The sequence below is a fragment of the Brachypodium distachyon genome, chromosome 1 (genome assembly GCF_000005505.3).
Source record: "Brachypodium distachyon strain Bd21 chromosome 1, Brachypodium_distachyon_v3.0, whole genome shotgun sequence".
NCBI lineage: Eukaryota > Viridiplantae > Streptophyta > Magnoliopsida > Poales > Poaceae > Brachypodium > Brachypodium distachyon.
Window position 1 is genome coordinate 23,144,783 of NC_016131.3, and position 27,966 is coordinate 23,172,748.

At 43.3% G+C, this 27,966-nt stretch overlaps 5 protein-coding genes across 9 annotated transcripts; 3 read left to right on the forward strand and 2 right to left on the reverse strand.

Moving 5' to 3' along the window:
* Window positions 1–1,682: 1,682 nt before the first annotated feature.
* Window positions 1,683–4,332, forward strand: LOC104584720. Of its 4 annotated transcripts, none has more exons than XM_014896541.2 (4): window positions 1,683–2,204; window positions 2,354–2,432; window positions 3,382–3,731; window positions 3,825–4,332. In XM_014896541.2, the coding sequence occupies exons 3-4, from the start codon at window positions 3,407–3,409 to the stop codon at window positions 4,028–4,030; spliced, it is 531 nt and encodes a 176-aa protein (XP_014752027.1). In that variant the 5' UTR covers window positions 1,683–2,204; window positions 2,354–2,432; window positions 3,382–3,406; the 3' UTR covers window positions 4,031–4,332. The 4 variants fall into 4 exon arrangements, with proteins under 4 accessions (XP_014752027.1, XP_014752028.1, XP_014752025.1 ...); XM_014896542.2 differs by having other exon boundaries at window positions 2,364–2,432; XM_014896539.2 differs by having other exon boundaries at window positions 1,684–2,204; window positions 3,399–3,731.
* Window positions 4,333–5,599: 1,267 nt separating this feature from the next.
* On the reverse strand, window positions 5,600–8,457 carry LOC100837214 (E3 ubiquitin-protein ligase SINA-like 10). The gene is made up of 3 exons (XM_003560173.4): window positions 7,610–8,457; window positions 6,990–7,374; window positions 5,600–6,772 (listed from the first exon to the last, which is right to left on the reverse strand). Exons 2-3 carry the CDS (start codon window positions 7,191–7,193, stop codon window positions 6,032–6,034), a joined length of 945 nt encoding a protein of 314 aa, XP_003560221.1. The 5' UTR covers window positions 7,194–7,374; window positions 7,610–8,457; the 3' UTR covers window positions 5,600–6,031.
* Window positions 8,458–8,681: 224 nt separating this feature from the next.
* Window positions 8,682–12,619, reverse strand: LOC100828671 (succinate dehydrogenase subunit 3-1, mitochondrial). Of its 2 annotated transcripts, none has more exons than XM_003563080.4 (3): window positions 12,462–12,619; window positions 9,946–10,011; window positions 8,682–9,309 (listed from the first exon to the last, which is right to left on the reverse strand). In XM_003563080.4, exons 2-3 carry the CDS (start codon window positions 10,007–10,009, stop codon window positions 8,984–8,986), a joined length of 390 nt encoding a protein of 129 aa, XP_003563128.1. In that variant the 5' UTR covers window positions 10,010–10,011; window positions 12,462–12,619; the 3' UTR covers window positions 8,682–8,983. The 2 variants fall into 2 exon arrangements, with proteins under 2 accessions (XP_003563128.1, XP_014754255.1); XM_014898769.2 differs by lacking the exon at window positions 12,462–12,619 and adding an exon at window positions 12,368–12,417.
* A 1,881-nt stretch (window positions 12,620–14,500) lies between these two features.
* On the forward strand, window positions 14,501–18,527 carry LOC100828971 (vacuolar protein sorting-associated protein 24 homolog 1). The gene is made up of 6 exons (XM_003563081.4): window positions 14,501–14,761; window positions 15,002–15,078; window positions 16,833–16,935; window positions 17,399–17,520; window positions 17,699–17,890; window positions 18,156–18,527. The coding sequence occupies exons 1-6, from the start codon at window positions 14,650–14,652 to the stop codon at window positions 18,237–18,239; spliced, it is 690 nt and encodes a 229-aa protein (XP_003563129.1). The 5' UTR covers window positions 14,501–14,649; the 3' UTR covers window positions 18,240–18,527.
* Window positions 18,528–23,802: 5,275 nt separating this feature from the next.
* Window positions 23,803–27,669, forward strand: LOC100837523 (serine carboxypeptidase-like). Its single transcript, XM_003560174.4, has 9 exons — window positions 23,803–24,242; window positions 24,337–24,508; window positions 24,625–24,744; window positions 25,052–25,195; window positions 25,287–25,437; window positions 25,602–25,690; window positions 25,767–26,025; window positions 26,765–26,898; window positions 27,195–27,669. The coding sequence occupies exons 1-9, from the start codon at window positions 23,881–23,883 to the stop codon at window positions 27,321–27,323; spliced, it is 1,560 nt and encodes a 519-aa protein (XP_003560222.1). The 5' UTR covers window positions 23,803–23,880; the 3' UTR covers window positions 27,324–27,669.
* Window positions 27,670–27,966: the final 297 nt, after the last annotated feature.

A 27,966-nucleotide genomic window follows, 5' to 3' on the forward strand; every position in this document is an offset into this window, starting at 1 on the left:
ATCCCCAAATCCTTGGTGTTTCGCTTTGAGACCTACTGGATCAACCTCCCCGGTTCTTCAGCAACAACGTGACCACGCTGTGGATCAAGCTCACCGGACGAAAATCCCTGACCTCCAAAGCATCGGGCTTCTTCAGCAACAACGTGATGAGGGCCGTATTTATGGCGTGGAGGCCACGAACATCCAACCTCGACATTGAATTGATAACCTCCATCACGTTGCCCTTAATGATCCCCCAACACGAGACGAAAAAACGACTCTTGAAACCATCCGGCCCAGGCACCTTGTCCAGCTCCTGGGCCTTCACCACGGCCAAGACCTCCTCCTCGGTGAAGTCAGTCTCAAGGCCCACCAAGTTGCAGCTCGGAAGCCCAAGAAAGTCGAGGTCAAGGGTGAAGGGCCTATCCGACGCCGAGACCAACAGCCCCGAGAAAAACCAGTCCACTACCTCCGCCTTCTCATCATGCTCGCCCAATATTGCACATGCTTAGGCTATTTGATTTATCTCCTTTCTGATATCCTATTCAAAGAAAAAAGAGCATTGATCCATCCTCTTGATACTCCCCGCTGCATATGCATCAACTAATCACTGACAAAAGGGAGCTTTCAATGGGAGCGATCCCCATAGCATTTGACCAGAGACAACTCCTCTGACGTACGTCCCCTGCCGTGAGGGTGGCTGACATGTGGGCCCGGACCCACAGGTCAGCCACAATAGCCATACGTCAGGGGATCCTCCTCCCATTTGACTACGTGTGCAGTGCAGTGCAGGACCAAAACTAAAATATAAAAAGAAACATTTCAAGTTAGCCAGGGCGCATGTGCTGTACTACAAGGTATCAGTTGTCAAAACTTCAATGGAATTTTCATTTTTTGTTTTTTGAGTGAATTTCATTCATTTAAAAAAAATCATATGAGATCATCGCCTTCAGAGCCTGTGGACGAGAAAGATGACGATCTACCGGAAAAGGAGCGGTGCCGGCGGATGTGAAAATCTAGATGGGTTTTCTAGGGAGAGGAGAGCTATAAATTTTGATCTTCAGATTAACCAAATCGTTTCTATTCTTTTTGTTTTGTTGTTTTTTCTAGAATGAGCGAATTATTGTGCATGTGGGTAATTTTGGATGGATTGATAGATCGAGTGATTGGAAAGGCAATGCAGAGGTTTTCAAGGGGATGGGTTCATGGTCATGCTCTTAGCACGAAAAAAAAGATAGAGGTAGAAAAGTGTGGAGGGAGTTGGGCCGAACACGGCAATGGATTAGTGTTTTATTGTTCTGATATGTGTTCGAGACTAGGGGCTGCCAAGTGTTCATCATGAAACTTTGGTAGAATATCCAAAAGTAAGTAAGTTCATAAATTATTTTAACTAAATCAGGTTTAAAATTGCTACAATAGTGACTTGGGGATTTGTGAGGCTTTATCTCCTCAACCATCTCCGAAAAAAAAATTCATATCGGTGCTAATCATATCGGTGCTTGCAAGAGAAAATTACTTAAAACCACCACATTTGAGCCACATCTCTAGAAAAACCATTTTTTTTAATTTTCTTTAAATTACCACCGCTTTTGTGTGTACTCCCGCGTACTGATTTCGCAGTTAATCTCGTTTTGATGCAAAACCTGACAAGAGGACCCACACGTCGAAGCCAACGTGGCGCCACGCTGGACAAGCTGTCTGAGCCTGACTGTTTTGACAAGGGAAGAGTCTTCTCCATCTCCGGCGACCTCGCACGAGCTAGCCCGAGGCCGCCTCTACCTAGCCTCCCTCGGCCCGCATCGCGAAGCCGGCCCGATTCCGTGGAAGCAACGCATGGAAGCCGGCGCCTCCCCAATGCAGCGCGCGCTCCACTCGCTGCCGCCGGCTCCCCGCGGTGCCTGCTCCTATCCGCCGCCTACCGGAGCAGCACGTCCACCGCACGAAGCCTTCGCCGCCCTCGGCTTCTATTGCCGCAAGCCCCAGCCGCCCCACATCGGAGCCCGACCTCGGCCGCCCATACCTCGCCCCCGAGGGCCTCCTCCAGTGCCACAACCACCCCGAAGCCGTCGCCATCCGGTTCCTCGTGCTGGCGCCAGGAAGAAGCAGGGCCACCTCCGTCTTCATCGCATTCTCCTTCTCCCCCACCTCCGATCCTCTACTGGCGTGTGCCTGGATTGAGTGACCCACTCACCCACCCGTTCTCCGATCGACTTCTTTCGCTGCTGGTGAGGAACCCTAAATTATTTCTTGGATTGAATCTTTATAGTGTTTTTTTCTCTGCCGCGAGCAATCCTATCTGAAAATTCCTCTCTTTCCTTCTATTCTTTTTGCTATGCCGAGTGGATTACTAATCATCATTTATTTTTCCTGGAAGGGGCATCCAGGCGATTGGGGTGAAGCAAAGCTATTCTTGAGCCGGAGTGAGAACTGACAAGGACAAGCACAGGAAGAAGGTTTTCTTTGCTCTCGAGATTTGTTCTTTTTAGATTATATATCTTTAAGATTTATGAATGTTGTCCTTTATGAATTGATTAGTAACCTTCCACAAGTCACTAGTACGGTAAACATAGATCTCCTGAAAAGGGAGTTTTCTCCACCAACCAACCACGCATGCCTTCGCTAAGTGGACTTCCTGAACAAGTGACAAGTGTGCCACAAATTTGGAACCCAATGGTTTTGTGACTGAAATGTAAAACTCAGTTTTCATTATTAGTTTTGGAAGAGGAAGAGTTCTATGCACGGTGTGAAAAAAATCAATAAATGAAATTTCATTTTGAAGAATGGACACTCTGTCACCAAATTCTTTAGTGTCATTATCTAAAAAAGTAATCTTTAGTGATGCTGTCAATCCTTTTCTGTTGACCAACATTGTTATTGTTGATACAATCAAGAAAATGGACAGTTCTGACCCATTTGGTATCCCAGTACAACGATTACTTTTTGCTCTGTTAGCGACATCGCTGTTGATTTTTTAATAACCAAAAGACATGCATATACACCGTAATTAAATGGATGCGTTGGAAAACAAAGTAGCAGCCAGAGTTTGCGAAATCGGACCTTTTAGAATCTGAACACTAAATTATAAGGATTTTTGACTGGCCATATGAAAATAGTGTTAGTAGATTTCTAGTCAGTAATGCTCGGTACTTTTTTTTTCCAAATATATTAATATGAAGAGATTTCACAGTAGGAGCTAAGTTAGAGAGCCTGTCCAGGTCTAAAATAATTGCTTAGAGAAATATATCTGCTGTCCAGGTCTAAAATAATTGCTTAAGGATTTTTTTTCCAAATATATTAATATGAAGAGATTTCACAGTAGATTCCAAAGAAAATTTTGATGGATGGATATATCAATCAAAAGAAGTTTTACTGCTTCATTACTCTTCATTAATCATTACTCAGACAATTTACTGTTTCAGGCTACACAATGGCAATAGTGGATTTCATTGAGGGGATTGATGATATTATTGACTTGACCAGCGACGAAGAGAATGTTCAAGAAGATCATACTGCAACTCAGCATTGGGAAGCATTTCATGATGGCCAGACTATGTTTGTTGTAGCTGCTGAAGGAAGGCAACATGTGCAGGCTATGTTTGCCCTTGCTGCAGCTGGTGAAGAAAGGCAAGAGACGACTAAGTCCAGAAATGCTGCGGAAGCTACTGCATCATCCTCTGTTACGGGAAAAGCGCCTCTTGATACAGCTTCATCACAGAGTCGTCCTCACTCTCAAACAGCAGTGCCATATCTCAGTAAGTTCTACTACAACCCTTTGTTAGTTCAGTTGCATGTTCATCATGCAAACAATCCATATGAAGCAAACACTGTAACAACTCGCATTGCAGGTCTGACTTCTACCACTCCGAAGGCTACTTCTGAAGGTTGTGATGCAAAGCTGCTGAGAGCGAAGGTGAAACGTCCTCGGAAGAACTACCATACCGATACTCCTAAGAGATGTCCTAGGCTTGAAGAGAAGCGTAAAGGTCATAACAAGTCTGTGGAAGAGCTTGCAGTCGATCGCAAGAGGCCCTACATGCTCGATGCGGCATAAGAATCAGCTGCGTCTACCTGCAGTGCAGAATCTGCAAAGAAACTCTTTGCCGACCCCGCAAGCTAAGTTAGTTGACCGGATATGGTCCCTCATGAAACCGTCTAACTGTTGGTGGTCTAGTTTGTATCCTATGTCATGTCTCTAGAATCATTACAGTTGCATCTTTAGTGGGATCAGATCTATTTTGTGTGGTAGCTGCTCATGCTATCCCATCTATCTGAGATTTGCAGTTTGTATTGAACCACTTGGGTACTTCATACAGTTATGGAACTGGTTCACTCTATATGTTGTTTATCACTTTAGTATCCCATGAAGTTGTGGAATTGTGGTTTACTATGTGTGGGTAAGGACATGCAAATACTTGCTTTCTTCATCTATTTCTGAAGATTCGACCTCACCGAGACCATTCCAAATGAAAACTAAGAAGATATGGGTGGTCTTCCACTGCAGAAACCAGTCTAGCTTCTTTTTTTTTTAGGAAAATGGCAGGAGCTCTGCCGTTCAATTAAGTAAGAGAAAGAGAGCTCCTGTCATTTTCCTCAAAAAAAAAAATCTAGCTTCGTGATGCGGGTTATCACTTTCCTTCGGAGGGACACAAAGGGATCCTTCAATAACATGTAAATAATCGGGCAATGTTCTCTTGCGGAGAAATGGCCTTGAGACGTGTAGACAGCTAAGAAATTTTTGCTTAACCAGAACTGTAACCTTGGGAAAATGTTGCTGAAGAGACATTTTCTTGGGAGAAATGTAGGCTTGATGCCTAAGGCAGATGGGCATCATTCTGTCGCATGTACCAAATTCATCTACTCTCTCCATTTCACATTAAGTGACTCAAATTTGTCTAAATATGAACGTATCTATATACTAAAATGCGTCTAGATACATGTAATAGAAATTCAATTGATATGGGACGAAGGGACTAGCATATAACTCGTCGGTGATTGCTTGAGAATAAACTCTTGATGCGCATGTGCACTTCTTACATATAATGTCTGACATGCAGCTGCTTGTAGTTAAATGTCAAGAAGAGTTCTTGGAAAAGTCACACAGCTGCTGCTATTTGGGACTTGAGAAAACTATTATTGGCATTTTGCCTGCAACCTGAGATGTAGCCAACAGGTTGGAAGGTGAAAGCAATTGATTGAAACTTGTCAGAACAACTGTAAGTAAAATTGGAGGAAAGTGTGGTACATGGAGCTACATTGGAGTACTTGAAGTTCTGACGCGGAACATAGCCTGATAATTTTGCACACAATGCTGTCACTTAAAAAACCAAAATGCATGATCCGGAACTAATACTGTTTGCAATTATCTCATCTTTATCAAGTTATTCAGAACATGTACAAGCTTATAACTGATGTTATTTGAGACAAAAGTGTCATTTATATGGTTGAGAAAAAAAGACTATAATGACACATAATAATTTATGTGAACCATGAATACAAACTTTGGAAGCATGTGCTTGACATCTTTGGTTTGAACTTGAAGGTCCTTTCAGCATTATCAGGTCAGGTTGTTCAGAAAAAATAATAATCTCAGACAAAGAATCAAAGAGTGAAGCGAGGGGTATATTTACATGCATCCAATTCATTTCAGTCTGACCAAAATAATTTGCAACGGTTCCTTTCATGTGAAGAAACCCACTGAAGAATCGGAACATATAACTACCAACCTTATACAGTACAGTAAGATAAAGTACTCCTTCCGTCACATATTTCAGGACCGAGGGAGTAGAAGAAAATGATTCACAGAATGCACTCTGCTTCAGGTTACATACATGAAAACTCTGCTTCATGTTCCGTCACATATTTCAGGACTACATTCGTTGCACTACAAACCGGCAGCTGCATTACTACTGAGTCAAACTGCTCTATTGCTGCTAAATTAAACGGCGAAGCGTCATAAATCAGAAGAACGACGTAGTAGCTTAACAAACGCATACTGATCATCATTCAGACATTCATTCATGACATGGAGAAGATCAAACGAAGACGTGAGACGTCAATGCATCTTCCTCGATGTCCTAGATTGCGGTGTCGCCGACTTGCGGGCGGCGGCGGCAGGTTGGACCAGGTCAATGCGGACGCTGAGCGTGAGCATGTCTCCGGGGAGCAACTCCCGAGGCACCGCCAAGAACATCCCTTGACCAGGCTCCGGCGCGCCGCCGGACAGAGCGCTGCTGCTCACGTCGGACGCCATGAGGACCAGCTTGTCCTTGTCGACTCCGGGGAGCTCCACGGAGAGCTTGCACCAGAACCGCGGCGCCACGGCCGTGGCAGCACCATCGTCCGCCCTGACGCACACCAGCGACACGGCGGTGGCCTCCACGCCGAGCTCGCCCAGGGACACGAGGAACACGCTCCGGTCGTCTTCCTCCTCGCCGACGAGGACGTGCCAGCGCCGCGACAGGGGGAGGCTCAGGTTACAGGACCGGCCGTAGCGGACCGCGACGGCGGGGCGCGCGTGGTCGACGGCGACGTGGTCGAGAAGCATGGCGCGGGAGCCGAGGAAGGCGCAGCCGGGCTCCGGGCACGAGCAGGGCGAGCAGGGGCACGCGCGGCGGTGGCCCGCGGCTTCGTGGTACACGACGTAGCTCTCGCAGCCGAACACCTTGTAGGCGCACGGCACCTTGGCGGCGCCAATGATGATGTCCAGCTCGCCGCAGTGGGTGTCGGCGCGGCTGCAGATGTCGCCGTGGCCGCACCGGCAGTAGCAGCACAGGATGTGCCCGGCCGCGCGGCACTTCGATCAGAAACGCAGAGAACACAAAAATCTCAGCATTCATCTCGAAAGAGGGTTTTCTTCAACTCAAAAATTCAGCATTTATCGAAAGAGTGTTTCTTCCACACAAAATCTCAAGGTTCATCGAAAGAGGGTTTCTTCTCTTTACGAAACAAATTTGTGATCTTTCGCAAACAAATCGTGATTTTTGCAGCTGTTAGGTGAGAGGAGAGCGCACCTTGAACACGGGGGGTTTGAGGGGGAGAAGGCAGGCCTGACAGTGGAATAAGGCCGCGTCGATCCTAACGTCCATCTGCGGTTCCGCCATGGCTTCCGCCGCCACCACGGCCCTCCCTCCTTCGCCTCCGTCTTGCATCACTGCTCCCTCCTCTCGCTTCACCTCCACCCTCGCCTTCTTGCCGCAGTACTCGCCGCCCTCCATCGGTGAGCTCCTTTTCGTTTGCTGGGTCAGAAATCTTAGTGGTGGTTTTTCCTTTTCCTTTTTGTTTTTTTGGTTACAGTCTACTCTTGTGACTCGTCTTGCAGTGGAAACGGGGAGAGGAACAACCAATCACCGAGGAGCAGAACTGGAGAAGGAATTGTAGCCATGTGGAGGCAGCCAACTATATACCCAAAAACGGAAAGAAATCAGAGGCAATAATTTCAGCAGGGGTGAAAACTGCAGACAGAGAACCTATTCTCAAGGAGTGTTTGAATTTAGCACTCCGTATTATTTTTATTCAACGGGAATTCTTCTATTTGGCACTTTCTCCTTCTACCCGATGTTTAAACCCGATGATGCTAGATTTGGGTAAGTGCTTCAAGTGTGATGATGCTTGATTTGGGTAATGATGTTACCTTTGCTCAAATTGGGTTGTGATTTTAGTCATTCATGTAGGAGCAACCGAAGGTGAAGAAACAAGAAGAAGCCATTAATTCCTCAAAAAAAAACATTAATTGCTCAGTAGCCTTTTTGGCTACCCAGCCTAGAGAGCATCATTCCCATCCATCATCATGCCAAGAAGGTGAGGAGGGTGCTAGGCAGTAGGCAGGAAAGTTGTGGCGACAGGAGAGGGCAGAGCACGGCATCCAAGGATCGACCACTTTGTTAATGAATTGCAGCCATGGCACCTGTGTATGTGCAGAAGGACAAGGATGATACTACCTAAAAAGCTGTCCCAAAACGCAATACATGTAGTGCATAATCTATATAGCTTATGTCAATACTTTAATTTTTGGATTTTTACTAATGCCAAGCAAGAACGGAAGAAAAGTGCTCAAATGTAAGGTTGTATCTTTGGATGCAGACATATCTCGAATGTCTAATTATTTTTGATCGATGTATAATGTGGACATACATGTATTAAACCACTACTCTAACTGCTATAATAAGGTTTTGACTGCCTGTTGTGACCACATCCGCGCAACCAATCGGTGATGCCGCTCGCACGATCGCAGCAAACTGTGCTTGACGAGCGTCGGTTTTACTTATTTATTAGCTATATCCTTCATTTGTTTTTAGTTTATGTTGTGATGGAACGCTAAATTATCTATCCTTGAGTGTGATTGACATGTGCGCTTTCTATCCCATGCCTTTGACATAATTGAGGAAGTTGAGGTCAAGATAGACAAGGGCAGCCCAACAGTGAAGTGACCCCTTTTGATGGTGTGTTCAATTTGGCGAGTGAGAAGCTATCTGGAAATTGTGAAATATCAAGGAAAGCTTATAAAGTCAGGCCAGCAGCCCATAAATGATCTCGAGGAATCATCCAATGGTGGTGAAAATGCATTTCAGCTATAGACTGGCTGATGCTGAACTTCTTGCCATGGAAGGAATCACAAAATGCATTACTGTAAGATGCTATTTGAGTGTATCCAGCCAAACAGTAGATACAGAATTATTTAGCATGACGAAACCAGTTATCCAAGATGAAAAAGAACAAACGTAACAGTGATGTACAAGCACCATGTCATTAAGAAACAATGGAACTGAATGTTCTGCACGTGTAGGGAAAATATTGAACCAAAGCAATCTAATTCAAATTTTGCAGACATCGCGAGAAAGGACATTCAAAATGAGCTCGTTTTCACACTGATCATTGGTTACCTCATTATTTATAACCATTTGCATTCATGATATGATGCTTTCACAACATCTCCTATAGTCACACTATGTCCAGACAGCGAGACAGGGACTTGTCAAAATTTCATTATTCCAGGCCGCATTTCTGCTCAAACATCAAACATGAGGCTGAACTCGGTAGCGAAAGGAACCGATATTATCGCAGCACCCAGCGCAACACCAAATATACGGTGCGAGATTGAGAAAGTAGCGCTCAACTGTGGCTTCTTCAGCGGAAGATGGGGAGACAGTGGACGGTTTGCAACAGGACCTGACAGGGAACGACTTGCGTGCAGGGATCGGCTTTCAGATGGAGACACCTTCAGGTGCCCAGCTACTAGAGGACAAGATGCATATGACCTTGCTTGCCTAATGCTTGAGAAGTCTCTAAAGCCATCCATGCTATCGAAAGATGAGTTGGGGATACCGAGGGCACCTGAAATTCTGAAACCATCAATACAACAAATGTGGCAAGATTGTTTGGAAATGAACTGCAAACTTCTATAGAGCAGAATTAAAAAAAGGGTGGGCCTCTCATCATATTTCACAAAAGATAATGGAAACACTGTTGATTATATCAGTATTAACGTATCAGTTTAGTAATTACATGATTTACTAGATAGCATGATTCTCCGTGAGTCCATGTCCAACAAAAATAGATCTACAACTGAAAATGAGCCACATGAGACATGTATGAGCTATATAGCCCCCACACAAAATTCATTATTGACCAATAACAGCTCTTTATCTCCAAATAATGGTGTGAGTGACCAATGATATATGCCCATAATTGAACTTGTTGAGCTTTGACAGACTAGAATATCTATATTGTGACATGCTTTCTGTTTTTAGCAGCATACAGTGATAACCTGGCACAATATTAAGCTACTATCTCAACTGTTAGTCTATTACACACCCTACAGAGCAAGAGTGCATTTGCGAAGGTGTTTATATGCTCCTGCTACCACGGCACATCGGTACCACCAATACCTTTGATATGTGGTGACTGTTTGGTATCTCCAAACTACATCCGAAGGAAAAGAACAATAGAAATACATTCAAGAGCACTTACCACGAAGAGCAAATGGAGTGTCTTTGAAGGCTGCAAATCGAGCGTCGCAGTGATACTTCTCCATTCCTGCACACAAAGCACCAATAATAACGCATTACCATCAACGCGCTTTGGTAAAAGATTATATGATTCGCTAAATTTTGTCAAACAAGTTTGAGAAAGAGCAGATTAATGCCTTGAAGATGTCAAAATCAGATGAAACTACTATAGTTGATTTTTGAGAATGTAGAAAAGTATTGCATTTCAGATTTTTTCCTGTAAAACTTGAAGCTAAACAAAATTACCAGATTCATGGTAACCCCATCTGAACTGTGATTCCTAATTAATGATCGAGAGATGTGATTCACATCAGCACGCAGAAGGGTGGTGGAATATTTAGTGCTTATCTGATGGCAAGGGGCAGGTTGCAGGAGGTACTGAGAGCTGTGTTCTTGGTTCTTCTGGTGCCATCCTGTGGTTAAATGTGAGGGTGGTGGGGAAAGAGAATGAGAGGTAAGGTAGATGGAACCCTAAGCCCCTAAATGGCAGGAGGATGCAACCATGCATAAAAAAATGGCACCTAGGCACCACAAAGGGCTTGGCAGTGGTCAAACACCACACTTAGGCCCTATCTACTTTTGCTCAGACTAGATTGACAAAAGTTGGCCCAGCACATTCTTTCCTACTAAGGGTGAGTTTGGCATTGCATTAGATTATGATAATCCAGCTTTTTCAACCAGCTTATCACTATTTTTCCTTTTGGCTAACCAACTTTTGCCTGTTTTCCTGTGTATTTTCTCACAGCGGATTACAAAATAAGTTCAGCACAACACAGTTCTGCAACCCCAAACTGAGCCTAAAGCATGTTGATGCTAATGTATTGAGGAGTGTTTTACGTTGAAAAATTCCTTCCATGTTTTGGAGATAATTCCATCCACTCAAGTGGTACCTTCTGCCACGGTACTGTGAAAGGAATCAAGTCCCATCCGACAAGTACATAAGGTGAATCTTACAACAAAGTGGACAGCGGCAGGACATTTTGGGTGGTAACCCCTTTACTACTAGGAAGAACATGGACACTTGTTCCTCAATACAGGTATGGAACTATGGATGTTCTTATACAACAATTCTCTATCCCTAAGCAAAGTACTGAATTGAAAAAAATAGAGCCCCTTAGATGGCATAGGGGGCATTCCCCAACCAAGAATAACAGAACGTCCTCTACTGCACAAAGAGAAAATTCGATGTTATCCGGACTCGGGGCCTCAAGGGTACCTTATCCTTGTTCCCCTGACTCGTTGGGGAAACAAGGCCTTGCAGGGAACCATACCCACAGACTTGTTATATCTTAATTTACATAGCATAGAGCAAACTTCAGTTATATAACCAAATGAAGCCATAATGACATCAATATTGCATAAACCAGTGACAATAGCCGCAAAGCTTCACAACTTGACATAGTAACAAGTTCAAAAAAACTCAGACTTGAGCAAAATAATAAGCACCATAGCAATTCCACGAAGCCCATGGGGGGCAACGATGGGGAATAGTGGCACACCCCCAGCCGCATGCCTGAAGGGTGGGGGTGGGGGTATTCTTTTCCCGTCAATGCTCCTAAGGGCTTGTTCTCACTCCCAATCCCTCTGGATTGGTGGGGATCTGTAGGAATTGAGGGGAAAATGAACTGAAATCTCTTTTAATCCCTGACATTCCCTCTGGATTGGTGGCGACTGGGTTGAAACAAACAAAGCCTAAATAGATCTCATCCATCTAGGTGCCCAAATAGAAGATTACACGCTGGGAAGCAGGGCCCTGTTGCCATCCCTAGTAATCCTGATTGTATCCATCTCAAGTTTGATAGCCTAGCTATATCACAATTAGTTATTGTCGTTTTGTTATTAGATCTTCCATCTAAAGTTCTAAAAAAAATATAGCAATGTATCGTTTGCAGTACTGAAACGTTGCTAGCACTGCAAATGCAATAATTCATTATCACAAAATGTGAGCCATATGCATATAACATCACAGACAATGTGGAGAACATGATCAGAAAATTGATATAACATCCATGGATCAGATCCATGTGTACAGCCTGAACTAAAAGGACATCAATTAACTTGAACAAAAAATCACAAAACCGAAATAAAGCAAGTGCCAATGGATGACGGTGCCCTGCTAGGAGTTCTCGTAAGAATAGATAAACAGTACGTCAGGTAACAATTCTGGAACCTGTCTCACTAGGAGTTCTCGTAAGAATAGATAGATCTATCTACATTACACAATACACATGCATGTAAAACCATGTAATTGTACACATGCTTGCCAAATCCACAATCGGGAAAATTTTCGTGTGACCAGACGTTCATCATCAAAAGCAACAGCAAATCAGAGAGAAATTAGTTTCGCAGCATACTATAGACAAGAAGAAAATGAACTGACGAACATCGATAGATGAAGGTAAAACCACGAGATCCAGGGGAAGCGGGGGCAAGGCGCGGAGGCGGCGATGCTTGCGAGAGGCGGAGAGGAAGCCCTACCTGCTGCAGGTGTGGGTGCGCTCCGGGAGGCGATCGATCGGGAGTCGGAGAGAGGATGCGGTCTTGAGCGAAGCAAAGGGGGGCGAGGCCGCGACGGGAGCGGAGCGTCTGCGAGTTGGTGACGGGTGCAGTCAGTGCGACAGTGCAGACGGAAGATTTGCATCGCTCAAGAAACAGAGAAGGCCACCTGGCCGGGCTCTTTGGCACGAGGCTAAATGGGCCGTGCCGGGCCTCGGACCTGCGGGCCGGCACGGCCTGGTTCATTTAGCATTTTCTGTATTTTATGTGCATTTTCCTTATTTTTTTAGCATTTTCTATATTCGTTTGGGGCCTGTCGGGCTAAACTGCTCGGGCCTGGGCCTTCCATCGGCTTATATGGGCCAGCCTGGCCTGGTCTGATTATATTCGGGTCCTGGTGGGCAGGCCTGATGGGCCACCGAGAAACACATGATTTAAGGATGGGATTGAGCCAGACTGACCGGTCACTAGAAACATTCGCTCAAAAAAGAAAAACAACTAGATCGTCCAACAGAAGCTGGCCCATAAGGGCTATCGGGTCGGTCCCAAAAGAAAAATTGAACCGCAATACTAATAAGGAACAAGGAAGTAGTGTTTGGTTCTACAACGAGGTGGAATGGAACGGAACGGTTCTATTCTTATAAGAATGAAATGTAATTCTATTTTTCTACATCCTAAGAACCAAACATTTAGATTACCGGTTCTATTTGGAAACAACTCATTCCTATACATTTTTGAGAAATGAGATGGTTAGGCATATTGAGGGAATATTCCTTTTTGAGGAATCATATGGTTCCATTCTCCTTCTCTTTGTTCTAAGAACCAAACACAGAAATCATTTCAACTTTTGGAACCATTCCATTACATTCCAGTTCATGATCTCAACCAAACACTACCTAAGACTCGTTGTCCCAACAAGCTGTTGGTCCGACTCAATCCTATAACCTCGGTTCCTATATCTAAATACAAGACTTGCTAAAAAAAATCTAAATACAAGAAATCCTAAGATTATAATAAGTCAAACTTCTTACAGTTGACAATATATACTACGATGGATTTAATCAAACTAATTTAGAGTCACAAATGTTGATAGATTTTTTTTCTAGAAACTTGGTCAAAGTTTAAAAGGTTTGACTTAAGACAAAGTTAAAACTTATTACATTCAAGAACTGTGGGAGTAGAAATGAAACAACTTTCATGGAACAAATGCTCATTACGATGATTTCTTAAGACAAGATTTTAACCAAGAATGATAAGAAATTTTCCCATAAATAAATAAAAAATAATTAATATATTAGTTATTCACCATAAATCTTTGGAATCGAAAATTTCTTCAAATACGAACTTAACGGTATGTTTTTATGACATATAACTATATTCTTAATTGGATAAATAATGTCTCGAAATGCATGTGTGTCTTATTGACTCAGAAGAACTAAGCACTTCTCCACAATCTAATTTAACCACTTTAAATTCCTTGAAAAAATATAATAAAATGGCACCAAAACAAACGTGGACGGACGTTAGGTATTGTAGTGGACTCAATAATCCCATTCCTCTCATCCTATTTTCCTATTGTAATATGTTGTCAACAAAGGCTTTCATGCTTTCTTGTATATTTTTACATTGTAAAATAAGTTCAACACAAGGCAGTTCGACAATCGCAAACCTGGTTTTAACGGTACGGTGAGTCAAGCCTACGTTAATGAGCTGACACAACCGATTATATTTTGTTATTGATAGCAGTGTAGCAAAGCATGGATAGACAAAGTATGAGTAACCACTTATTTTCTTTGTTATGAATAAACACTTGTATAGAACATAAATGTCGCTCATTTTGTACTAAGTTAGTACAAATTTTATATTAAATGAGCTATATTTTTTATGGATCCTAGTATGTAAAACTAAATTGAAATGAACTGTACGAGAATTTGGCCAAAATAATCAGCGGAAAGGTTAAAAGGAATAATGAATACGCATAAGAAGAGAGGAAAAGTAAAGTAAAACGGGAGAGTCGAAATGCGCTGTTTTACTACTAGCGCAGATTCGCAGGTTGCCTGACGCGTATGGTTTCTTCGTTCTCGCTGTTGGCCTCTCCCCGCGAAGCACCGCGTGACTCGACAGCGCCGGCGGCAAGGGAATAAGCCCGTCAAATCTTCGGTTTGGGGCGATGGAGAAGATGAAGGGGTTGCTGAAGCCGAGGGCAACGCCGCAGCAGCAGCTGCGCGAGTGGCAGCGCCGCCTCCGCAACGAGTGCCGCGTCCTCGACCGCCAGATCCGAGGTTCCTCGTCCCCTCATCTCCCCCTTTTTCCCTTTCCGGCGAAGCGATTTGCGGCCAAGTCTTGTCTTGGTCTTCCCCTGGGCTCGTCGGCGGAGCCGCGGAGTATAATCTAATCAATTGAGGCCTGGGGCGCTTAAGCTGATCGGGCTTTCATGAATTGATGGTTGGAGTTTGTCCACATGCAGTGTTGTTGCATATTTCTTCTGCTGATTTGTTTTTCCTTTCCTTTTCCTACCGTAGATGTGCAGAGGGAGGAGAAGAATGTAGAGAAAGCCATCAGGGAGGCTGCTAAGCGCAACGACATGGGATCCGCAAAGGTGTGCTTATTTTTAATATTGTTGCTTTGTGTAAGCATATCTGTGTTTGTTCACCTTTTGCTTGATCATTGAGAACATTAGAGAATCATAGATTTACATTTGGAACAATTCAGTTCCTTCTGCATTGCTTGTTGAATTCTGTCAGTAAATGCATGTTCAATGGTTGCTTTGTGTTCAGTTCATCGAGTTCCATGATGTGCTTTACTCAAATACTTTGCTTTTGCTTAGGAACATTGAACCTAGTAGGGGAATGCTTGCATGAAAAATGAAAATGTTAACCTTTGTATAACTCATGGCAAGCTATCCTATATGCACTGCATGGATAGTAGTTCTTGGTATAGAACTTTGACCTAACAGGAGTCGTAAGACCTCTATTCTGTTGACACATACCGCGAGGTGCCTTAACATATATGACTCCCAATTACCCCATCTATAGGGCCTCTTTGATTCACAAAACTCCAAAATCATACGATTGCAACCTCATGCCCTTTTGAGTCTTATAATCTTATTGAGAGGTTTGCTTGCACCATAGGGATGTTACCAAGAGGTCTTAGTCAATGGGAATTTTCATATGAAATAGAGTTCAAAAGAGACCACAGGAAAAATTGCTATTAATTCCAACCCTGCAAATCAAACAACCCACGTACTGATAGTTCCCAATACTTCAATCCTAAAAACGATCCTATGAAAATCCTTTGAATCAAAGAGGCCCTAAATATTGTATCCAATGCACTCGTGCCACATCTTTTTTGTTTACGCCACCAATTAAACCATCAGATCCAGGCACATAGCAATGTGAGTAAGGTCCTCTTTCTTCTTGATTCTAGTGGTTATTTGGTGTTTTCAATTCTCTTGTTCTTCCACCAAGCACCAAATTTATCGTTCGCCATACTTGTTGAATACAGTATTTATAGGACAGTTTTGATGGTACTATCTAAATTGGTATTTGGCGGCATACATCCATTTTCGTCTGACTATATTGGTGGTACACTTGAGCACCTGATGCGCATGCATGGACGTAGTGTTTCTTGAAACATATACAAGTTTAAGGATTTAAGTGCCACATTTGTGCAATTTTTGGGACCTCGGTCAAAACATTAGAGATTTAACTACCAGATTGTGCAAGTTTTGGGACCTGAGGTTCAATATACTTGATTTAAACAGCAGTTGTTACCAATGCAGGGTGCATTCTATAGTCGAAGTGTAGTTCAGTCTAGTTATCTACTTCACACCTTAATTATACATGTTCATCTGACTATGCTAAACAAAATCACTTTTTTATTCTAATATTCTTATAAAATATTATGAAACATGTGTGTATACATCTGTAACCCAAAAGTAAAGAGTCAATCCTATTTAAGTGAGGGAATCTACTTCTTTAATCTTGGTGAGCTATAGTGGCTTGTTTATATTGATAAACTTGACAATGATGCACTAATAAATATACTTGTTATAGTATTGATGTTGGCATTTCGTTTAATGGTTAAGATTTGTAGATGCAAGCTGTGGACCACTTGTCCTGCTAAACTGCATAATTAGTACACAGATGCCCGCAAATGTCCATACTCCACATTCAGCCATTACAACTTTATGGAGGACAATTTTGGTGATTAGAATGCTCATCTCATAACTCATGTTCTAATTCGCATCTCTATAAATCCTATCTGTTTTAGTCATTTACATTTTATCTTTCAACTTTCAGCAGGCATAATTCAATGACAAGTTTCTCATGTCATTTCATTTTTATGTGTTAGGCTCTTGCGAAGGAACTTGTGAGATCAAGACGGGCTGTTAATCGTCTTTATGAAAACAAAGCTCAACTAAATTCTGTATCAATGCATCTTGGAGAAATTGTTGGTATGATCCTTTCTTGTTTTCCTTTTATGAACTCTTTGGTGTTGGGCATCTGAGGCCATTAATTGGTAGACACCCTTTAGATTATGGAAGAAAACATCTATTAGCTCATCTTCAATGTTGCATCCTGAAGTTTGCCGTAGCTGCAGGCATTTAGCCTCATACCAGTACAAAACTTATGTTTCTTGTATGCACCACTTTCCTTTGGGCACACAGATACTGGAAATCACTGAATTTGTATATGCCATCTAAGACACTGACATGTGGGTCCATGCCCTGTAACAGTTCTCTCAGTAGTCTGTATTTGGTTTTGAATGTATGTCTTTAGTTTTCGTTAATGAAGCACCTATGAACATACAAAATAGTATTTCGTTCCTTCATTAGCATTTTTAAGGCCATGATGTAGTGCTCAGTTTGTTTATACTTCTCTGTTATAATTAATAACTTCTGTTTATGCAAATTTCAGCAACTGCAAGAACAGTAGGTCATTTGTCAAAAAGTGCTGAAGTTATGAAAATTGTTAATAATCTAATGAAAGCTCCAGAATTGGCTACCACGATGCAAGAATTTAGCAAAGAAATGACGAAGGTAACCTGCTACATGTATTTATCATTGGTTAGATACTTACTACATTTCGTTTACACTGTTCAAAGATATTAAATCCATCATTGACATTGATATGTCACTGTATTCACAGAACTGTAACGAGGTTGATCATTGGGACATCTGATCTAATACTGCTAACTTTGTATGCCTACAACTCTAGGCAGGTGTAATGGAAGAGATGATGAATGATGCAGTTGATTCAGCTTTGGACTCTGAGGACATGGAAGAGGAAATTGAAGAGGAGGTTGACAAGGTTCTTGCCTCAGTGGCAGGGGAAACTGCCTCACAGCTACCAGATGCTGCCAGGACACCTAAGGTTAAGCAAGCATCAACGAGCAGGGTTCCAGAAGAGGTAGATGCTTCATCGCTTGTGTTTTTGTTCGCATGTCGTTTATTGCGTTCAGCTGTGCAAAAGAGAAATGAGCTATGGATTTTAAGAAAATATTGCCTGGAAAATTGCTTGTGTGATAGACCACAACATCCTAATCCAACTTCTCAGCAATGTACTACAATCAATGGATTATTAATACTATAGTAGCAAGCTTTTATCTTGTTCAACTGAAGTGTGATTTTGCTGTAATAATTTTATATTTAAGGGAATCTATGCCTTTTTTCAGCGTCAAGCTGTTGCCGAGGGTGCTGATGACGATGAGGAGGATCTGGAGGAGATCAGGGCACGACTTGCTAAAGTGAGGTCTTAAACTAGGGGAGTTCATAGCTTTCGACATAACACCAGACCCTTCTATGCATTGGGTTGATAACAGTGTAGATTTTTCTCACTTGAATCCTTTTTGAACCAGCAATGTGTTGTTGTATAGTATATATAAGGCTGTGTGACGGTGAAAATATGCGTGGTTCTTGATTTGTCTCTCGTCTGATAGAGTACATAGCATTGGTTCACACAAAAATTGAATAATCTCCCATTGAATAATGCTACTGGTGGCTCTATCAACTCAAGTATGTTATGTGTACAGAAACTGTACACACAAGATATTGTTCTGCTTGAGTGAGTGATTCCTGAGCTGACAAGATCCAGCTGTGGTTTACTCCCTCCGTTCCAAATGTAAGACGTATTTTGTTTTACGTTTGACCAACAATTAATAGACCCCCCATTCCGAATGCAAGATGTATTTTGTTTTTTATGTTTGGCTACCAATAACTCTATTAATTAATTTGTAATCTATGTGACATAAAATTGGTATCACTAGATTCGTACTACTAAAAGTATTCCCTCCGATAACATAATAAGTGTCTCATATTTAATACAAATATGTTGACGAAAAACTTGTCTTGACAAAATAAAATTCATCAGGTATAAATACTTGTCGTGGTTTGCACTAAAATCACGACAAGTATTTAGAAACGGAGGGAGTACAAAACAAATAAATACTAGAGGATACCCCGCGCGTTGCTGTGGAAATAGCCAATGCATACCGGGCGTATTTTAGGGAGAGACGTTGCGAATAACAAATTAAAATATGAATTTGAGAGTCATGGATGAGGAAATATCTAAAATGAAAATAGAAAGCCTATAGAATTGAAGTATCAACAAAGAACTTAAATCCTGAATGCAATTACAATAATGTCATGTCCAGAAATGAGGACCAAGGATAATAATTATTGGTAAAAATATGGGCAAACAAACCAAATCAATTTGCTGCTCTCCGACCTGATCTTTTTGGTGGACAAACCCTGTAAAAAATATACTCCCTCCGTCCCATATTAAGTGATTCAAATTTGTCAAAATATGAATGTATCTATGCCTAAAGAATGTGTAGATACATTTAATAGGAAGTCACTTAATATGGGACAGAGAGAGTGGAAAAATATACCAAGAGAAAACAAAACTGCAGAATGCAAAAATCACGTACAACACGTGGGTGTTCCTCCTCTCCGGAGGCTACCGCTGCAGCTACAGGTCAGGTGGGCATTATATCTGAAAACCAAACTCCTGAACCAAAATAACTGGAACCAAATCCTATTAGACCCAAACAGTTTTTTCCGATTGAAAAGCAGAATTTACTTCAGGCAATTTGGATCTTGCACTTGGATACGCGGACTAACGGCAAAAAAGAAGCCAATACCCTACGTATGCACACCTATGGCCTGACACTGCAGGCCCAATAGCCCACCCAATAAAAGAAAAAAAACCTTGAGGCCTTAACCCTACGGGCTACCATCCCCCGATGCCTTGATCGACGAATTCACGATTTCACAAACCATCTCTTCTCGTCTGGCCATCTTCCAGGATTCACTTCTCTCTCATGCTCTTGTATGCCGATTCCAAAAATACCTAGCCGCCACACCGCCTGTTCCTCCAAGCTCTGGGAGCGGACGCTATGGTGCCTCCTCGGCGGGGCGCCCAGATCCCCGCGCTTCGTCCCGTCGGCGCGTCGGCCTGAGCAGGAGGGGGGGAGCAGCCCTACAATGCATTCTTGATGGAGGACCTCGGCGTCGTGTTGGGGACGGGGGCGAGCGGCGCTGTAGGTGAGGTGGTGGTATCTAAGAGGGTCGGAGACAGGCAGGGAGCCACTGGTGGCCAGAACAGAGGCGGAGGATGACGGCATGGCCTGTGGAAAAGTCAACAGGGATGGTGAAATCGACATCATGGTGGAGGCGGAGGCGAGGGCTTACAAAAGGTCATAAGAGGTGAAACCGCTGACAATTTTTCCATTTTGCTCGGCTCAATTAATCTCATCCTTTCGACTCGCACAATAATTTTCCTAATTTTCATCTTCTTCCGCTGCCTCTATCGATTCCGGCCCACTAAGCATTGGCTCGTCCATCCTACACATGTGACGGGCGGGCGATCGTGAACGAACGCAACGGGCGGGGACTGGCGCACAGTTCGATGCGGGAGTGCGGACGCAACGGCGGATCGCTCGCGGGCCGACACGGGAATGCAATTCAGGGAATCTGGAAATTAGGTAGTGGGTTTCCTCTGCTTAAATATAGAGGATTAGAAGGTTGGATGAATGCTGACATGGAAAATTAGAAGGTGGAGTGAACGCTGACGTGGATAGGCTGCATGTGCAGTTTGCTAAATTAACTGCACTTAGTGGGATTCAACTTTATAAAGTTTATAGATGTATATATCATAATGGATTTAACAAATTATTTTTAAGATATATTAATTAAAAAAATTAGGCACGCAGATATCTGTAGATTTTTCTATATACTTGGTTAAACTTTATTTTTTCAAAAACACAGTACAAACACAGACGCTCACAACACACGCGTACACTCACCCCTATGAACGCACACACGCACACCCTACCTCTATGAGCACATTTGAAGACTGAACTGGAAGATCTTGAGAGATTGATGAAGTCACCGTAGGTGCCTCGCTGTTGATGGGTTCGTCACCTACCACTGAAAGAATAGCGCCGGATAAATCCTAAAATAATCCAGGGAAATGTGACACCCATGTCAAGACTAGAACTTGAATCTGAGTGGGTTGATTACATCACAAGGAACCAAACCACTTGAGCAAGGCTCGGTTCACTACTTGGTTAACTTTAAGAAGTATGAATTAAATTTTAAAACAAAGCTAAACATGCTATAAAAAGGAATGAAAGGAGTATCTTCTAAGAAGTTGAGATTAATATACAAGTGGATAGCACAAGCCTTCTCCTACCTCTTCGATCGAAAGGGAGGGAATGGAAGGAGGTAGGAGAGAAGGGAGGTACTTCCTCCATCCCATAATTGTTGTCGCTGTTTTAGTATAAATTTAAAATAAAACAACGACAAGAATCATAGTACGGTGGGAGTAGGAAAAAAGCTTGAGTGGGAAAGTCAAGAAAAATGAAAGTCCACATGTACAAGTGCATCTCAACAAATCGTTACCATGGTCATTACTTAGCAGAGAGAGAATATCTTAATTTATTCACAGTAAAAAAAGTAACATGTGATTATGAGAAGGTGGAGCCCACAAGATGAGCTTTTAAGTAAGAGGTTTTTAGTGGGTAACCATTATTTCTTTCTCATTCATATTCTCTTCTCCACATGACCTAAATGTTTATGTGTCGTGCTTATAGTAATTGCATTGAGGAATTGTTGGAGATGCCTTTAGATCAGAGCTAGCAATGTTTGATTTTATTTATGACGTAGAAATTGAAAACATCGCACACTACCTTTCCTTTTACACTAAACAAATAGACAAATTGAATAAAATGCACCACCAGTCATCTAACTTTGTGCTGACCGTTCAATTTTTGTCCTCGTACTCTCAAAACGCTCATCCAGGCCACTCACTACCTTACCCTCCTCCAGTCCCTCCTCCTTCTCGCGTCCCCATCCTCACCTTTCCCACCACCGTCGTTGCTGAATCGCCGCCGTCAAGCCTTGCCCCTCTCCAAGCGTCGTTCCTCATCCTCCTGCTCTCGTCCCCATCTGTCGCCTCGCTGCCTCGGGCAGGTCGCCACTGTCTCCCTCTTTCCCTCCCCAACCAGCATGCACCGCCTTGCAGCCCCATGAACCGCCTCTCGCCGGGAACTCATAGGTCCAGATCGTCTTCGTGCGGAAGAGATGGAGCGCCGCCGTCGTTGCTTGGATTTGTTGGAGGGGCGAGGCATCTCCGATACCGCCACTATCCTCCTTCCCGACCTCCGATGCGGCCGTCCTCCTTCTGTTGCCCAGTGGACCTTCCGGATCTCCCAACCCCCGTCACGGTCCTTCCCGATCACCAGTGCTGCCTCGCCGTCGGTCCTCCACGGTTGTGCTCAGCAGTCACCGCTCTGGGCATTGAGAGTATAGGATTTCTGTCTCCCGCAACTTTGTTATTTATTGAACTATTAATACTCACGTGCTCATGGTTATATGATGCATGGAATATATAGTTGTTGGAACGTACTTAAATACACTTATGTGTTTAAAGGAAGCTGGTGATTATTAATGAAATACAATATATCCTGTATGAATATTGGAAAGACTGTCCGGGCATGTTGATAATCGGAAGGAGCTAGGTCATTGGTTTGATTACAGTCCTAATGTCGACCTAACATGATTAGTAGAATTTAAACATGATCCTGGCGCATTGCTCACAAGTGCGTGTTTCGAGGACTTAAACATGATCATGACGCATTGCTCACAAGTGCGTGTTGCAAGGACTCACATATAGTTCCTAACTGATGAACTATATCGTGGTTGGTAGTTTAATCTGAACTCTATTTCTGAAAACTAGTTTAAATCTGAGAATTTAAAACTAGAACTCTTATCTGTAGATGCAGTATAAGAAGATTCTTACCTCCTAGCCTCAGATTGTGGAATTGTAAGCCGCACAACGTAAAAGCGCAGAGAAATAAGGTGTGGACCACCAAAATTTCCAACAGAGAGAGCTCGCTGATGCGCCGTGCTCGTTGCTGGCACTCACTGTTTTGCAGTTTAATTGCAGTGAGTTGCTGCCATTGGACCGCCGTGCGCTGCCGTCCCGTGTGAGCCACCCCCCATAGCCGTTGCCGACATTGTCTATGTCTGGCTCGTCGCGGCCCACCAAACCGTGGTCGCCACGGGAGGCCGCCCCCCGCCCCCTGATGCAAGCTAGCCACCCACGCGCGCTGTGCCCTTGGACATTGTTGGGGATGTCAATGGGGAGATGCTACTTGATTAATTACTCGCTCCGTCCCATATTAAGTGACTTTTTATTATATGTATCTTGACACTTTTTAGGCATAGATACATACATATTTAGACAAATTTGAGTCACTTAGTATGATTAGTATGAGACGGAGGGAGTACTTTATTGCAAGAATGGGAAGTTAATCGAGAGAGAGGGTACTGCCTCTGTCTCCATGGACATTGCCGACGCAAGAGTAGCCTGGATGGGGAGCAGCCATTTCTGTACGAGTACGAGCGAAGAAGAGGATACGGGTAGGAAATGTCACACCGGTAAGAGATGAGGGTCTTTTTGGAAAAAATGTGTCCTGTTTAGTGGTACAATTACATGCCATGTAATCAAAATACGTATGTTTTGAACCGTATTTTAATAGTGATCTAGAGGAGCGTTTTTTTAAGTACAAGGACTAGACCGAACGGTCAACAGAAGTTAGATGATTAAAGGACGCAATGACCTCCACGTGGATGGCCCACAACCCTCGCGCGTGTCCTATGAGGGCAAAAGAGGACTTCAGTTGACTCCATGACAGGTGGGACCCACATGACAGTAGTAGGCTAAAAAAAGATAAAGATCTAGTGGTAACTGATGTCCTTAGTTTCGTGCACGATTTGGTCGCTGTGCGTGATGAACGGTAATGGGAAGCCTTTTTTCGTGTCAAAAACTGCTCTGCTCCCGAAGTCTTCCCTCTTCGGTTCGCTTCCCGTCCCGTCGGTTCAGCTCGCAGTACCATGGCGCCCACTGGTCAGTGTCAAGCCCTCTTGCTCCTGCTCCTCGCTGCTGCCGCCGCCGTCTCGGCGGTGGACGAGGCCTTCCTCCGCCACCCCTCCTTCGCCTCCTCCGCGCGGCCCCTCGCCCAGAAGACCCCCCGCTCCGCCGGCGCAGAACTCATCCGCGCCCTCAACCTCCACCCTCGGGACTCTCTGCCCCGCCGCTCCGGCAGCGGCGATGCCCTCCCGGCTGGAACCCTTGTGGAGAGGCCCATCCACCTCGCGTCCCTGGTGGCCGGGACCGACGACGCCGGCGACACGTCGGTGAGCAACCTCGGCCACCACGCCGGGTACTACCGCCTCGCCAACACCCATGACGCCAGGTGAGCTCACCTCCTTCCGTTCTCCGTTTTATAGCAAGGATCCGCTGCCTTGACATCTGCCATTTCTGCGCACGTATCTATCTTCTCTGTGTAGGTTGTTCTACTTCTTCTTCGAGTCCAGGCGCCACAAGAAGGAGGATCCCGTGGTGATCTGGCTCACGGGTGGGCCCGGCTGCAGCAGCGAGCTCGCGCTCTTCTACGAGAATGGCCCCTTTCACATTGCAGACAACATGTCGCTCCTCTGGAATGATTTTGGCTGGGACAAGGTATATAATCATCCTAGCCATATTTTTCTGAAGGGGTGTATTTTGATATTGTTTTCTACTTCTTTGGTTCAGAACTCTGCATAACATTCTTCCTGTTTGGGTATTGGATGCTGCAGGAATCCAACCTTATCTATGTTGATCAGCCAACTGGGACTGGGTTCAGCTACAGCTCTGATTCGCGTGATACCCGCCATAATGAAGCGAGCGTTAGCAATGACCTGTATGAATTCCTGCAGGTAATAGTTGTTCCTAATTGGGACATGTTGCATCTGAAGTTACACGCTCAGTTAAATGTGGAATTGTAATGATTTGGCCTGCATATGTAGTAGGAATCTATGCATAATATGTTTAACCTTGATGCACCGAGTTGCAATGCTTGTCAATATAACATGGGTGTTTCTTATTGTGTCAACAAGGTTAATGCAATAGTTGAGGTAAAACAGAGTTATTACCCCTAGTCTTGAGTTAAAATCTAGATGCAAATGTGGCCTTTTGTTTTGTTCTCATAAGTTCCTTGCATCTTATTCTATGCAACTTTGACAGGCCTTTTTCAAGGAGCACCTGGAGTATGCTGAAAATGATTTTTATATAACTGGGGAATCATATGCTGGGCACTACATTCCTGCCTTTGCAACTCGTGTGCACCAGGGTAACAAGAAGAAACAGGGCATTCACATCAATTTGAAGGTTTTAGTTTTCTCATTCTGGATGTATCAATATTGTTTTCTGTTATAAAAGGGTTTTCGTTGTTTGTAATCTGCTCTATTTTATTTTTCAGGGTTTTGCAATTGGCAATGGACTAACAGATCCAGCGATACAGTATAAGGCATACACTGATTATGCATTGGATATGGGCTTAATCACACAATCAGAATTTAACAAGATTAATAAAATAGTTCCTACTTGTGAATTTGCTATCAAGCTTTGTGGTAATTCTTGGACCCATCGTTAAATATCTCAACATTGATAGTCAGTTTGGCCTGTTGGACTTGCATAGTATCAACAATATTTATTGTTATTCAGAAGTGTGTCAGCCCTGCTCTGCTGCTCTATAATATGTGTATATTGAACTTAATTTTATCTTCTGCTTCAGGTACCTCTGGCACTGTATCTTGCTTTGCCGCATATGTTGTTTGCAATACAATATTCAGTTCCATCAGGTTGATAATCGGGAGCAAAAATGTAGGGTGGTATGCAAATCTTATTTGTTTCTTCCCCATTTTTGGAAATGTTCTGACTACTCATCTCATATTTGCAGTATTATGACATCAGGAAGCCATGTGTGGGGAGCCTATGCTATGATTTCTCTAATTTGGAAAAGTTTCTCAATCTGAAATCTGTCAGACAGAGCCTGGGAGTTGGAGACATAGAGTTTGTTTCATGCAGCCCGACTGTCTACCAGGCTATGCTCTTAGATTGGATGAGGAACCTTGAAGTTGGAATCCCTGAACTCCTTGAGAGCGACATCAAAGTGCTGATTTATGCTGGAGAGTATGATCTCATATGCAATTGGCTAGGTGAGTGTGTTACAACTTACAATTGCAAACTCTGAGAACCATATGCTATTATTTACCTCTGTTTCGATCTTACTTTACACTGAAAATCATAATACTGTGTTTTGTCTTCTGATATGTGCTTTCTAACTTGGTTTCTGCAAGAGATACTTGAGAAAATGTAACACACTTTAACACCTAGGACAGTAACCTGAATCTTCATTTTGTTCTGTGGTATTAAATTGTGGTGAAAGCACTCTTTTCAGACATGGATAATTGACCCAGTTGAGGTCTTCTATACTCGTCTAATCCCAGAAAGGGAGAAAGTCTAGTTTTTATCCTTTTCATGTTGGCTTGTACATAACGGCGAAATGTATGGCCATTGGATAAAATAAGTAATGACAATCTACTGGCCAAGATGTTTTTCATTAGGGCTTATTTGGTGTTGATGTATTTTTTAGTCACTAGTGTTGGTATTTGAGGGTTTTGGGTGTTCACCCAAAACTCTCAAAAACCCGAACTAGTGTTTTTCTAGTATGAGAAGTGTTTTAGTTTGTGTTTTGTGGAGAAAACTAGGGATAATCCCCTCTAAACCCTTTCTACCAAACAACCATTTGGGATTTCTAGTGTTTTTCATTTTGGAGTGGATAATACCCTTGAAAACACCCCAAAAACGCTAGTACCAACAAGGCCTTACTGGTTCTCCTGATTGTAGTTGTGATTTTCCTGATGTGGATACATAATCTATTTGTGATTTCGGCAGGAAACTCAAGATGGGTAAACTCTATGGAATGGTCTGGAAAGAAAGCATTTGTGTCCTCAACTGAGGAGCCGTTCACAGTTGATGGAAAAGAAGCCGGTGTTCTAAAAAGCTATGGTCCTTTGAGTTTCTTGAAGGTTAGTTCTAGAATACACAAACACAAAAGGGTCTTTCTTACCAACACTTGTTCTGGGACAAACACTAACCATGGTGATTTTTATACATACCTGCATATATTCACAAATATTCAGTATACAAGACAAAGAAAAACATTTCTGTGAATTATAGAGATCAACTAAGATGAATAAGCTTTACTTAGAGATCAACTGTCAATGTAACGAGGATTATGGATCAAATGCCTGTTGCGTGTTGTGTGATACATCAGTTTGCATTTGACTGAAACTAACCATTAATTTTTCTTTGGTATCATCAGGTCCATGATTCTGGTCACATGGTACCGATGGACCAGCCAAAGGCCGCCTTGGAGATGCTCAGTAGGTGGATTTCAGGAAACCTTTCGGACGCATCTTCGAGCTCTCAGCAACTTGATTTTGCCATGTAACCCACACAATGTGTACGAGTAATATGACTTCCTAATGGACTACTGTGAAGTCTAGTGCGTGCATCCATCAGGATCTACTTTCGGAAACAGAGAAGCTTGTTGGCGGCCGTCCATACTCTATTTACCTTGTGTGGTGCTTGATGTTCAACAAGCTTGTAATAAAAGCCTTCAAGAGGATTATTGCTGGCAGAGAAGCGATTGTATCATGAAAGCTTACGACTAGCGAGGGCCGTCCATGTCCATGTGTTGCAACATCATGTAGATATGGTTTCTGCATTAAGCCTTTTGTTTGTATGTGGCAACTGTGTCGAACTAGATGGTCAGCAGGCCTGTGTTGGAACATAAACACCAAGCTACCGGAAAATCGTACTGATCATCAGATGCAGAACTGTTGAGCATCGACGGCCTACCAAAAGCCCTGCCTCACCCAGCTTACCTGGGCTAGATTTGTCGAGCTCTTGAGCTTGGGTCGAGTTTTACATTTTTCTTCTCTTCTACCTTTCCTTCGAGGGAAGTCATGGTTTTAGAATCATGGGATAAATAACTACCATGTGGCACTTGACGGTCCTCGTTCATCTCAACTTGGAAACATTTCAAGGGAGAGACCTAGGGACACCTCGAGGCACAGGCACTCGAGGGCCCA

What these genes read in the sequence shown, in the direction of transcription:
- LOC104584720 (XM_014896541.2), top strand. Translation starts at nt 3,407, where the DNA reads ATGGCAATAGTGGATTTCATTGAGGGGATTGATGATATTATTGACTTG. An exon ending in AACAGCAGTGCCATATCTCA is followed by an intron (nt 3,732 to 3,824) that starts GTAAGTTCTACT and finishes CTCGCATTGCAG; the next exon opens with GTCTGACTTCTACCACTCCG.
- LOC100837214 (XM_003560173.4), bottom strand. Translation starts at nt 7,193, where the DNA reads ATGGAGGGCGGCGAGTACTGCGGCAAGAAGGCGAGGGTGGAGGTGAAG. An exon ending in TCAAACCCCCCGTGTTCAAG is followed by an intron (nt 6,773 to 6,989) that starts GTGCGCTCTCCT and finishes TTCTGATCGAAG; the next exon opens with TGCCGCGCGGCCGGGCACAT.
- LOC100828671 (XM_003563080.4), bottom strand. Translation starts at nt 10,009, where the DNA reads ATGGAGAAGTATCACTGCGACGCTCGATTTGCAGCCTTCAAAGACACT. An exon ending in CACTCCATTTGCTCTTCGTG is followed by an intron (nt 9,310 to 9,945) that starts GTAAGTGCTCTT and finishes TCAGAATTTCAG; the next exon opens with GTGCCCTCGGTATCCCCAAC.
- LOC100828971 (XM_003563081.4), top strand. Translation starts at nt 14,650, where the DNA reads ATGGAGAAGATGAAGGGGTTGCTGAAGCCGAGGGCAACGCCGCAGCAG. An exon ending in TTAGCAAAGAAATGACGAAG is followed by an intron (nt 17,521 to 17,698) that starts GTAACCTGCTAC and finishes CTACAACTCTAG; the next exon opens with GCAGGTGTAATGGAAGAGAT. An exon ending in CGAGCAGGGTTCCAGAAGAG is followed by an intron (nt 17,891 to 18,155) that starts GTAGATGCTTCA and finishes GCCTTTTTTCAG; the next exon opens with CGTCAAGCTGTTGCCGAGGG.
- LOC100837523 (XM_003560174.4), top strand. Translation starts at nt 23,881, where the DNA reads ATGGCGCCCACTGGTCAGTGTCAAGCCCTCTTGCTCCTGCTCCTCGCT. An exon ending in ACCTGTATGAATTCCTGCAG is followed by an intron (nt 24,745 to 25,051) that starts GTAATAGTTGTT and finishes CAACTTTGACAG; the next exon opens with GCCTTTTTCAAGGAGCACCT. An exon ending in ATTTGCTATCAAGCTTTGTG is followed by an intron (nt 25,438 to 25,601) that starts GTAATTCTTGGA and finishes CTTCTGCTTCAG; the next exon opens with GTACCTCTGGCACTGTATCT.